The following is a 12,359-nucleotide window of genomic DNA, read 5'->3' as shown; positions in this document are numbered from 1 at the left end:
TTTAGAGCAACGCTTAACGGCAGCACCGTACGTAAATGGTCACAATATCGTAATAAACAAAACAGCTAAATCTTTAGCCATTCTTATTTTGACGCCTCCAAACGCATCCGAAGCTAACTGGAAAGCAAGTATATTTAAGTGATTCATATATTTAAACTGTATTTCAGTTTTTGGCTGAATCGGATGTCTGCCTGTTAACTATTGCATTTAGCCTAGCTAAAGGATCTGAAGCAAACGGAGCTAGATCAGCGGTGTTAAACAAAGTACATGCAGAATAGGCTTGCATTCAGTGCTCCCGGGTTTGCACCGTTTGTTTACTCTCATAGTGAGGCGACTCAATATTGCATCCGCGTAATACTCTTGATATTTTTCGTTCTCATTCATTTCCCCTGTTCGCATTTTGACATAGTCGATAGGGCTGATTCGTCAGCGGTCTCCTTTGGCATCAGGACGAAGATCGATCTTCACATTTTCGTGTTGCCAGCAGTGGTAATGGCCTTGTGGCGCTCGGCCAAATCCCGGACAACAGAAATAAAAAAAAATAGTTATTATCTACACGATTCGTTCGACAAAAAACGAAGGCATCGGTGGGACAGACAGAAATAATTTTAGTTTTATCCACTGCTTTATATATAGATACATATACATATATGTATTTTAAGACTGACGACTTTTCTTGGCTCGATTTCGATCCCTCAGGTGATAATAGATATACTTGTATTATCTGATATGTAATAATAACATACAGGATTTTGAGGAGGTATGATTGTCTATTAATATCTATCTAATAATTTTCTATTAATGTGCTCGTGACTTGATTCTCAGACAATGTGCAGCAATGTAACACGAACGGTATGCATTGCCTCATCAAAGACATCGTGTAAACAGAAAATCTGTGTATAAAAGTATACCTGGGAACAATAACGTGTGACCACTTCAATACGTTTGCACTTCGATCAAACGTATCTGTCAAAAGTAATTATTATAATTACGAATGAACGAGTGCACTTCACTCATTCTATATGTGCGTGTATTGTTTGTTATATAGGGAGGAAATAGGTACCCGTAAGAAAAGGTATAATTTCTAATGATTTTTAATTTAGCATAATTGTTTCAATAAGATTGAATAAGTTATAACACTTATGACTTCAATTTTGGCACTAGCTGAACAGCATAGGCATAGCATTGTCCTTTTCGTACGTATATGTTCGCCAAGAATACTCTTTGGATAACTGGAACTAGACCTATAGGGCGAAGGAAAATAGGCCTATAGCTTTCACTAAGCACGATCAAGATCCGTCATATTTGCGATCCGCCTTTTGTTTTTTCTCACAAAAAAGGTCGAGATTGTTCAGCTTGACAAAAGCCTAGTTGTGTCATGATAGAAGCCTACATCCTCCCACCGATAAACACAAACCGGAAAAGGTGCAACCGAACTTTTCGAATCCCATGCGTACAACTTAAACACAATGCAATTCCGACGATCATTTTCAAACTTTCCGGGAAAATGTAAAACATGCAAAGATGAAAATGTCTTATCAATTTTGTCAATTATGATTGAGGCATCAGATAATTAGCTAAATTACTCGAGAAACGATGTGAGCCCCGGATTGTATGGGGCAGCTTGGTCCGACCTCATAAGCGTTCCATTTTCCTTGCGCTGACAACGACTGAAATAACTACAGCAATACAAAATTTGACACTATCTTGTAGCCACTTTTTACTGATGGAAAAGTATGCCAACCAAGTTGATAGTGCGTACAAATAAAGCCTTAAATTAACCCTATATTTAACTGTATTAGTTTACTTTTACTACTTATAGCTATTATCTTGTTAACGATCGTTGGTTCAAGCCGCACCAGCGCTATATACTACACGATACGCGTAATAGAATATAAAACGAAGTTACATTTGGATTATGATAGCTAACTTTGGTCTATTTCTATATTATTTATTTAAGATTTTTATTCATAAAATGAGATCCTGTACAAAATGCGTGCTATTATACGTTAGAGAGGTCTCCGGCTCAGATTTGTGCCCTAATGCTAAAATTTGTTAATCATATCAATAGCACAGAGTTGTTTTAGCAGTGTTAGCTATATACACTCACTGACTTCTACGCAGCGGGTAGTATGATGGCTTAGGGAGACAGTTCCGCCCCACTGGACTAAGAGATTCGAGCTACAAATTATAATAAGTGTTATATCGATTCCCCCCCCTCCCCCCAATTAGTTCCGTATAATTGCCGGTTCTTCCTATCGGTAGTAGCACGAACGAATAGTTCCGGAGATTCTATGCTCAGACAAGCCATGAAGGTCGTTCGTTGGTGAAGACGAAGCACCGCGTGCTGGGCCCTTAATGTCTTTAATTGCTGAACGAGGTTATCCTCTGTTACACACGCAGATATCCCACATTTAAATTCAACAGAGAAAGTACGACGAAAAGTACAACGATCATACAGTTTTTCTAATAAATTTGGTGCTACTATACTGACATAATGCTCATGGATGTGGCCAGTTCCGAGAATGCTCTTACCCGAGAAGATCTACTCAAGGAACTGCGGCGACGTATGAAATCTTCTATGAGAGTGCTAAACATTCGCAGGCCAAAGTACGCGCTAATTTATACCGACATTTATTTACAGCAGTCCCAATAGAGGCCTGCAAACGACTGTACCGGCAAACGTCAACATATAGATGTTTGTGATCGATAGTTGTCGAATAGGATACTTGCGGCAGACTTATGGGATTTTCCCTTTATGGTATTTGTAATTAACTGATTCAGCGTGTTTCCATATGCATGTAATAGATAAGTACATGTTAAATATTCACCAAAAATATCTATTATTTGGTGTTTGATTAGGACAGTAACGACCGTTCAATATGCTCTGCGGTCGTTCATTAAGCGTGAATCGCGACTTCCCCTCGACCGGTTTCCAAGAGAACAGTTTATAACACAGCAGGTCATTCTTGTTGGAAGTTTCGCGCTCCGAGGTTTACAGGACAGCACTTTGACCTTTCTTGACCTTCGGGAAGATCTCGGAAATCTAGTTTACCTCCTGGATTACTTAAACATCCGTTTCCCGCGAGAAGCAGTCATTCTCCAAACTTATATCTATACGTTGCTTGCTATCACTGACGAAATATGTGGACTGCTTGAAAAAGCTGCCCAGGTTGGTAATTACATCTGATTTTTTTACGCATACACATATTTTAACTGCTCCTTACTGAAATCATGACATGGTCAAACAACGTGGGTGTAGCATGACTCCAGGTTATTATTTTCTGCTGTGAACTTAATGACATTATCAACTAGCTCAAGTTGCGTGGTAACTTTGAAGTTGACATTCAGGTCACACGAACGGATTGGCAAGCGGTGAAGTCGACCTTTCAGTATACGGACCAGCCGCAACACATAAAAATCGAATTATGCGTTCCTAAGCTCCACGATATTGAACCCTTACGCCTCCTGGGCGCTGGGGGTTTCGGGGCAGTTTACAAGGTACGAATCGGAGGTGTAACAATGGGCGGGAAACTCATTCCGGTCGAGCGTATGCATGCACCAAGACACGCCTGCATCGATAAGGTTGTAGCGTCAATGATTAATAGCCCATACCTCGTTAAATACAACTCGTGTTTTGCTACGGATAAGGCATACGTCACACTGATGGAATACATTCGAGGCGTGGATCTTAATCGAATCATTAAAGTTGGGGAACCGATCGACGACACAGTTTGTGCAGTTATTTTAGCTCAGCTCGGTCTTGCTGTTCAGTACCTACACTTCCGAGGCTTTATTCACAGGGACATCAAACCTACAAATATGATGGTGCTTCCCGGCGGTCGTATGAAACTTATTGACCTCGACACATGTAAAGTATGCACTTCCCTTTACGCTAACGGTTATACACGAACGTTCCGTAGGAGGACCTTTGCTGAGTTCAACGATATGGAGTCGGTTGGCACTCGTGTGTTCCTATCGCCGGAAATCCTATCCCTTGAACCGTACGGGCGGGCAACCGACTGGTGGGCAGTCGGAGTCACCGCTTATGTGATGGGAACGGGCAAACTTCCCTTCCGCGGAAGCGAGGAGGAGGCAAAAAGGCTAATCAAGGATGTGGAATACCGTTCGCCAAACGAACGGCCAGCGCTCAAACCACTTATTGAGCGACTACTGCAGAAGAACCCCCGACGGCGCATAAGCTCCGCTAGATTCGAGGAATACCAACAGCATCCATACTTTGAGGATGTCGATTGGTCACGGCTTGATGAGACAAACGTGTGTGAAATAAAAGTAATGGACCAGCTGATGAAGATAACCGAAGAGGGCGAATGGTCGGCGTTAGAGTTAAGAAAAAAACGGAGGCAGAAGAAAGAAAGAAAAACGAGACTTACTTTTGCCGAAATTTCCGTAAGCCGTCATAACCTCTTATTTATTTAGGCTTCATTTAAAATTGCATGCCTAAATAGGATTTTCTAATCCCATCATCGAGACTACATTAAAACGATTCTCTAGGAAAATGTCTAGATGAAAAACACACTTAAATCTTAATTTGTTCAACCTTTGGTTTGCCTTGCAATACTATTGTCAATCTGTTTCTTCGTTCATTGTCTTTCATTTTTTTAATTTTGCAAAACCAATGCGCCCGTAAGCAATTATTTGCAATCATTTACACCTCTACGCTGAAAATAACGATTCCACCAGCATATGCCCTTGTTATTTAAATTACCTCGATTGTACCCCCTTTTTCTTCAATTATCGTCTTATATACAAAGCTAACTAAAACTGTATGACTGAATCGGCCGAAGAGCAGTCTCTGAAGCGAAATTTCAAGCGAGTGTAAAACTAGAAATTTAGGCAAAGGAGCTATGGAGATTTAATAGTATCAGCACTAACAATTATGCCTACTGAACCTTCTTCTATATTGTATTATGGCCATGCTATTCTGGAACCAGGATATCGAGAAACACCGAGGTATCTATACCTATTTTACGGAACCTTTCCGTGAATTGCTGCGAGAATTGGCTGATGGGGTCGAGCAACCTAAAACCAAACTCGCTGAAGAGCCGTACGACTTACTGGCCAGCTTCACCGAAAGGCGACAGCGTGCTTCGTATAGATTCAAGGTTAGAACCTGACGCATATCCGAAATACCTTGTTGGACTTTATCTGGCACATAGTACATCTTAAGTATAACTGCTAAGCTAAGAATTTTTCTTTCTATTTGTTGTAGAATTTCCATCGGTTACGGTAAACCGCTAAGAGCTTCCCTAAGCAACTATGATGCTCAATATATATGCATATCTGACCCAGATCATGTAGAATAGAGAATATAGAATATTGAACAAAACCTAAAATAGCGTGCAAATCAATTGCAAGAAACAATGCAAAAGGGCAGATAAGAGATCGCCTGATCTCATTACGATTTGCCTGCTTTCCCGTCTATTCCTCGTGTCGTTTGTTTGCTACTAGACTTCGTCAAGCTCATTGCAACATATCATTCTCTGACAAAATGTATTTACAGATGAAACTACACGCATTATCGAAATTATCGTAAGTGAATATGTTGATTTCAGGCGTTCTTGCGATGGAAAACAAGGCCCGAAGATGGCAAGACGATTTCTCTTTCCACGACAACAATTTCAAAATCAGAAGATTAGAAAAATCTGGGAGAGCTTTTTTTTTTTAGCATCTAAAATATATTTGAACCGTTTGAACTTTAACGATTTTCTCTAAAGCGACAAATTTGCGAATCATCCTGCCTACAATAATGGTAAATAATAAACTGGAAAATCAGTGCTTATTTTATGTTATATTATAATTTTTAAAAAGCACAAGCCGATGAAATCCATTTCGCGTAGTATATGGCACAACATTCTGAGACCGATGAGATCAGCAAGACCTGTTTCTTTCTAATTATAGACAAAGCTTAACGAGTTTAAGTAAATACAAAAAAAAAGATGGTAAAATCTGGAGCGCAGTTGAGGGACGTTGATCGTCTTATTCATTTAGTTCAGTTAGAAATGTTTTAAACTTTATTCATCAAAATTGCGCAGCAAATGTGTCGTCGTCACTTCAACCATCATTGTCATTCCATCATTGTAAGCAAGGCCGTTGCCTGTTTCTTTCATAGGGCTTGTTTCACAGCGCTTGTCCTATATATTAAAATCTGACTTCAACCAAAATTACAATTAAATATTAAAAAAGTATAAAAATAATTGTATAATTATCTCAGGACAGTAAGACGATTTCGTGAACCGACTCTGCTCGTAAAATACGATACGGCGATAACATCATAAGCCAATAGTCTTGTTTTCGAAACGTACGATCGCACCCTTTCGATTGATAAAGAGACGTATCTGTTTTTTCTATAGGGAGTTTGCTATGCACATTTATATCCGTTGTTTCGGACCGCTGTCCAGAACAAGCGGCAGTTGGTCAGGGCTGGTTTTAAATTTTTTAAGCTTTTATATCCTTGGTCATGTGCTTGGTTTTACACAACAATATCAAATCATACCAGTTGCTGGAAAAGAAGTTATCTTGTTATGAAGACACTTAGCGCAAACCGATGATAGCTTCGAAACAAATTTATGCATAATACAATATTAACCCATTACGTCTAATTGCCATAGCCAAAAACGAATGGGGGATTGCTGTTGTTTATCCCCCCCGTCCCCTATAATTATTTCAGTGGAGTGACCTGCCTCCCCTTTGGCACTCTGTGAATATATGTATAGATATGCATATCTATTATAAAAATATAATATTAATTAAATTACATATATATATATATATATATATATATATATATATATATATATAGCACATGCAAACAGAAGGGAATAATTCCTAATAAATGCATTAACAATCGCCCAAATACTGGTTGGATTTCTGACACGTCAGATTGCTCTCGAGTAGACTCCACCGTTGCTTACTTTCCAGATCCTTTTTCAAATCAGACTTTTTGCTTCATCTCCAACAATGTTATTATCGCTGATGTTTGGTAACAGCTGCCTAAACAGTTGGGGCTCTCATTGGGGTCGTTTTCGCTGTTACTTGCCCAATTGTAAAATCGTTCCCGCTCGGACGTATTCTGAATGATGTGATGATTTTCACAACTTGGACCGCTGTTATGCACTCCGTAGCAGACTATCGCCGAATATAATTTTTTGATGTGATGGTCGTGATATTTGCGCTGATGCTTGAGGTGCTTGTTGATTTAGCTGGTGAGGCGGACGTGGAAGTGAATGATTTCAATATCACCGGCGCTGCTGTAGAAAATTCTAAATCATTAGACATGCGCTGGCTCAGATGAGGCTGTCAGGCGATCCTCAAGAAGGTAACCTAGCTTCATCGGTGAGTAAGTTGGCATCAGCGAGTCGAAAGTTTCCGTTGTGGTAGAAAAAGTCGGCTGACGCTGTGCATGATATCCACTCGTCTTCTTGTGAGCAGGCGAACGCGAGTTGATTGAACACGGTTTGATTACCACAAAAGAATGACCAGCGACGAATAGGAGCTTCGCCAGTGAAAAATTTCATGTCCTCCTTGGGATGAGTAGGCTAGCAGATGTGGAATCTTACAATTGGTATCGACATCAACAAAATATCCGTAACGATTTGGACAGCGGAATGATGTTCGACGATGAATTCCGAACTAGCAGGTAGTTCCAAACGGTCTTGAGCCACACTGCAAAGGCTGAAAATGAATTTTATAGTAATAGTGAACCTGGGAGCCTAAACTTAATTTCTCTAGTTCAAATTTTTATTCTATTATTCTAGTTCATATTGAAGTTTTATGCTTTTCCGGATACATTTATGTACATTAACGGGAAACATTTGGTAACAATAAACTAGATCAGACCATTTAAATTTCCGCGCCTTCTTTTCAATTTTTTTTGGCTCAACTAAGCCACGAGAGTTTGAAGTAACTGCTAGACTTGCAAAACAACGTAAGCTCAAAAATAAAAGTAATTTTTAAAAGGACGCATTTATAGTCGTTTATAGGTCCCAGGCAGGGGTCAATCTAAGCTGTGAAAACCATAATAAAATAATAATTACAAACATTTAACTGCTTTTAGAACTTAGGCAGTAATACTCGAATAGTTGTATCTAATAATGAGTTGTAACAACACCTAATAAAATACACTCAAGCTTTGTTGATAACTTCTTTCTGGCTGTGGATATTAACGAAGTGAAATTAGGTTCAAGCATTTACGAGGGATCTTCTGGGTTTTCGATGCAAAATTGTAAGTAAGCCGGTTTGCAGCGGCCGTTGCAGCTCGTTCAATTACCAAGGACGCATTGTACCTTCCATATAAATTCTAAATACGGATGTACTGTTGTACTTACAAGCGGTGATAAAGGCCAGCACCTTTATCTTCGCAGACACCTTTGTATTGACTGGATAGTTGCTTGTATCACTCACTTCAAAACAATAACCAAGTGTTTTACGGTTTCTATATGGTAGAACAAACGTGATTGCTCCTGCTGCCCGTTTTTATCTCAGCTAATTCGTGTCCATCCTGTCCAAAACTGCATTTCAGTGTCATTACCTCAACTGGGCATCGACGTTTATATTCTATCGTCAAAACGGAACCAACTCGGTGCAGGGGAACAAAACAGGTAAGAACGAACAATCCTAGTATAAGTGACGACAGCGACAATGGCGACAGCGGCACGAAGAATATAAAATGGCACCTCAGCGGGGTGAAAATCACGTCCTGTCTCTAAAGTGGCTTGATTCAAGCAATCAGCTTCTGAACGACCCTAACAATCTAGAGCTAGCCCAGTCCGTAGGTCAGGGAACTCAACGCGCGTGAATCTCACCATTTACACGCTAATATACACACACACAATCCGTACACAAACGCTGTATTTTCTTAGGTGTGATGGGCGCACAATGAATTTATTCAATACAATATTCATGGCCATTGTCCTGCCCTAGCTCATCGCAATGTGGATATCAATAGCCTATGACTATTAGTGATTAGTCAAAATGGGTCCGCTAGCAATGGTGTTTCGGAGGAGTGCTGCTAGCTGCAGATCGCTTGTGAATACGTCTGCGGTAATAGCAACTGATGCTGTTGCTACTGTCATTAAAACCGTATCCTACGGCCGAGGTAGTAAACAACGGCGATGTTGTAGACAATGTAAAATACCCTGCTATTTGGATATTGGCAATGGCAAGAATGGTCATGCTGAGCTTTTTGTTTTTAGTGCTGGTTAAGCGACGATTACATAAGCAGTTGTCGTCGGTGATAATTTTTAAGAGCAGCTTTCCGACGTTATATTATTGGATTGTCATTTTATCGCGCATACTGTCTAACGTTAAATTATCGTATGTGGGGGGCGGTTCCTAAGTGTGAATATGGTGTGTATTTATTGGGTATGATAAACCACTTTAACGTAGGAAAGGTTCGGTCAGGTTCAGTAAAACAGAATATTACGTAACGCCAGAGGAATACTATGATCATGTCCGAGGTATTTTTTCGTCAACGGACCATTATTTTCTGTCGTAACGAATTTGAGCATATTAAATTTATGAGGTACTGTTGCTATAAAAATACTCGAACAAGCTGGTCTTTGATTACTGACGTAACCAATTATGTAGTAGTTATTTTAAAAATAAAAATAATGAAGTTCATAATACCCTCGAAAGCGACGCAGCGTTTACATGAATGCCTGTTTATCTGGTGTGTCGTGCACCAAAACTAGCATTGGAAAAGAGCTATCAAAGAAAGGACAAAATGATTCGGATTTTTGCATCCCATGTACTTCATTATTACGCTACTCTGTCGCTAAACGTAGAAAGCACATTGACTTGAAATTAAGTGTACCACGTATTATCATATCACTATAAAAATAGTGATAGAACTGTGCACATCTAATTACATGGATTAACTGCCTATAAATTAAATCCATCGATACTAGCTCCAACGTATTCTTTTTAAGTCGGAAAGTTTGAGTGCCCTTTGGGTGAAAATGCCATAGGGAAACTTCCAGAATCAAGTATATTAAATCTATTAATACACATATTTGGCAGCATACGGTAGCTTAGTTCCTTCATAAGTTCTCATCAAGGTCCCACTGATTACACTTTTTCAGCCCTGTAATTCTTATGCTTATCGCAACTTGGTTCGCCTGGCTTCGTAAAACCGGTATCATGATCGAAATTCCAGCAGAGTCAATTGCGAAAGTCAACTTTCCATCGAATCCCAAGACAGTCATTTCCGTAGCTGATCCAATGTTAGCTGAGTTGAAAGATCCCAGCCGGACCTGGCCTCCACTGTCTGGTTTCAAAATTATGGCATACACCACGTCACCTTTGGATGTGTACCATACGTTTTTGTTGATCGTGTCATTTTGACGTTGCCATGTCTTTGACTCATAGATGGCTTCACCATTGATCCTCAACCAATCGCCCATTTGCAGTAGACGCTCTTGGAATATTGGGTCTATGATACCGTCCTTTCTAGGCCCCACGTTCACCAACAAGTTACCATTGCAGCTAACGGTTTGTACAAGGGTAGCAACTAACTCATCGATAGAAAGCACGTCACTAATGTTCATAACTCGTCGATAGCCCCAAGATTTGCGATCAAGCGTCATAGCGTTTTCCCATTTGTGGGGTAAGAACACACCGGGATTGTAACGATCTTTGCAATTGTAAAAATCGCCGTGCTTACATGGTATGCCAATGCCCCAGCGGTCGTTAACCAGCACCGAATCTCTAACTGGACTGTCATTGTAGAGCCACGCCAAGAAGTTCGTGGTATTCCAGTACTCCGCCGGGGCTTCCCAATCTCCATCCGACCAAATCACGTCCGGTTCGTAGTTGTTAACCAACTCATAGAGCTCAGGAAGACACTTGTTTCTCACAAAGTCTTGCCTTCTAAAGCCACTCCTTTTATCTGACTCGTAGATTGGATTGAACCACTCGTATAACGAGTGATAGACTCCAAAATGCAAACCGGCGCTCTTTGTGGCATCGGCTAGTTCACCTAAGAGATCCTTGTTGGGCCCAACATCTTTGACGTTCCAGTTAAAAGAAACTGAAGAAGGCCACATGGTGTAACCTTCATGATGTTTGGATGTTAAGACTACATACTTTGCTCCGGCGTTCTTGAACAGCTCGGCCCATTGGCTCGCATTATAGAACTCAGCTGTGAAATAAGTCGCGAAGTCAGCGTATTTGAAGCCTGGCGGATAATTATCCTGCATGAACTTCATTGATGCCTTGTCACCGCTTTTCCAATAATACCAGAACCACTCTCCATTGAACGAGGGAACGGCGAAGACTCCCCAGTGTAAAAAGATCCCAATCTTGGCCCGGTCAAACCAGTTGGGTGCTGGCCGAGTGTCGAGGGATTCCCAAGTCGGGCGATATCTCCTACCTGAGACTATGCATAAAAGTCCATCTAGTATCACAAACATGGAAATCCTCACGGCATTCATCTTGCTAATTTCTCATGGATGTCCTCACTGATGGAATGCGTTCACAACGGTTCCTATTTAAATTGTATGCTCAACGATTCTGTTTAGCTTGGTTATTTTTAATCAGATTTGATACGCATCGAAGCCGCCTCCCAAAGTTCAACGACTAAAGTACGGCAGTCCACATTTCGAGTGTCGGCATATGCCAACATCGATCACTAGGCACCTCCAGCACAGGTAGCTCGTAAAGAATTTCGTGTAGAATCTTACCAGTAAAGATGGACACTGCCCACACTAATAACATATCGACAAATCATTGTTAGCTTTTCCAGCTCAATGTACATTAGCTAGCCTATATAGTGACAAACAACTCTTCAGCCTGCTTCAGCCAAGCAAATTGATAACTTAACGACGCATTTGTAAAAGTAGACTGTAACAGGACAGCTCTGTGGGAACCAATCTTGAGTAAGTGCCTCTATTGTTTCTTCTCTGTGCTGCTATTTCCGTACGCTATTCGAAATAGGAGTCAGTTATCTCGCGGCTACGTAACAAAGAGCAAAGCGTTCGTCGATATTTCAACAATTTTGCAAGCAATCTTGGAAATAGTACACGAACTAATCATAGACCTTAAAGGGAAGCAGCACTTGCAAATCGAGGTCTTAGTTCAAATAAATGTTCTTTAAGCGTGCCTGTGAGCATTCCTGTTCAAGTTAAATAATTGTTGAAGAGTTAACGGGCTAGATCCCCAAAGTTGGTTTGTATATACGAGGTATATGAATTCAGCGTGTCGACTTTTTATAACTTACGTACTGTGCAGTTATTATTCTGTTGGGATTAGTGCACTCAAACTAGGTTCGTGTTGCCTCCTAATCTTACTTTGGAAAAACAATAGATTAGCATTTGCAGGTTGAATTCTTAATCGATAAT

The 12,359-nt window shown here is 40.4% G+C and overlaps 2 protein-coding genes across 3 annotated transcripts; one reads left to right on the top strand and one right to left on the bottom strand.

Moving 5' to 3' along the window:
- The first annotated feature begins 2,128 nt into the window (after positions 1 to 2,128).
- LOC111247384 (microtubule-associated serine/threonine-protein kinase 2-like) lies at positions 2,129 to 6,816 on the top strand. The gene is made up of 5 exons (XM_022798210.2): positions 2,129 to 2,610; positions 2,863 to 3,172; positions 3,352 to 4,410; positions 4,956 to 5,126; positions 5,577 to 6,816. The coding sequence occupies exons 1-5, from the start codon at positions 2,498 to 2,500 to the stop codon at positions 5,658 to 5,660; spliced, it is 1,737 nt and encodes a 578-aa protein (XP_022653945.1). The 5' UTR covers positions 2,129 to 2,497; the 3' UTR covers positions 5,661 to 6,816.
- On the bottom strand, positions 5,970 to 12,155 carry LOC111247387 (tissue alpha-L-fucosidase-like). 2 transcript variants are annotated; one of them, XM_086985219.1, is made up of 2 exons: positions 10,685 to 12,155; positions 5,970 to 7,695 (listed from the first exon to the last, which is right to left on the bottom strand). In XM_086985219.1, the coding sequence occupies exons 1-2, from the start codon at positions 11,451 to 11,453 to the stop codon at positions 7,595 to 7,597; spliced, it is 870 nt and encodes a 289-aa protein (XP_086841345.1). In that variant the 5' UTR covers positions 11,454 to 12,155; the 3' UTR covers positions 5,970 to 7,594. The 2 variants fall into 2 exon arrangements, with proteins under 2 accessions (XP_086841345.1, XP_022653947.1); XM_022798212.2 differs by having other exon boundaries at positions 8,349 to 12,140.
- Between the last annotated feature and the right edge of the window lie 204 nt (positions 12,156 to 12,359).

Source organism: Varroa destructor, unplaced genomic scaffold (genome assembly GCF_002443255.2).
Source record: "Varroa destructor unplaced genomic scaffold, Vdes_3.0 BEIS01000003.1, whole genome shotgun sequence".
Lineage (NCBI taxonomy): Eukaryota > Metazoa > Arthropoda > Arachnida > Mesostigmata > Varroidae > Varroa > Varroa destructor.
Note: the sequence above shows the minus strand (reverse complement) of the source record. Positions and strands in the feature narration are given on the sequence as shown.

Coding starts and splice junctions, on each gene's coding strand:
- LOC111247387 (XM_022798212.2), bottom strand. CDS start 11,453: ATGAATGCCGTGAGGATTTCCATGTTTGTGATACTAGATGGACTTTTA.
- LOC111247384 (XM_022798210.2), top strand. CDS start 2,498: ATGCTCATGGATGTGGCCAGTTCCGAGAATGCTCTTACCCGAGAAGAT. Junction 2,611..2,862: donor CTAAACATTCGCAGGCCAAA/GTACGCGCTAAT, acceptor GTGTTTGATTAG/GACAGTAACGACCGTTCAAT. Junction 5,127..5,576: donor GTGCTTCGTATAGATTCAAG/GTTAGAACCTGA, acceptor TGTTGATTTCAG/GCGTTCTTGCGATGGAAAAC.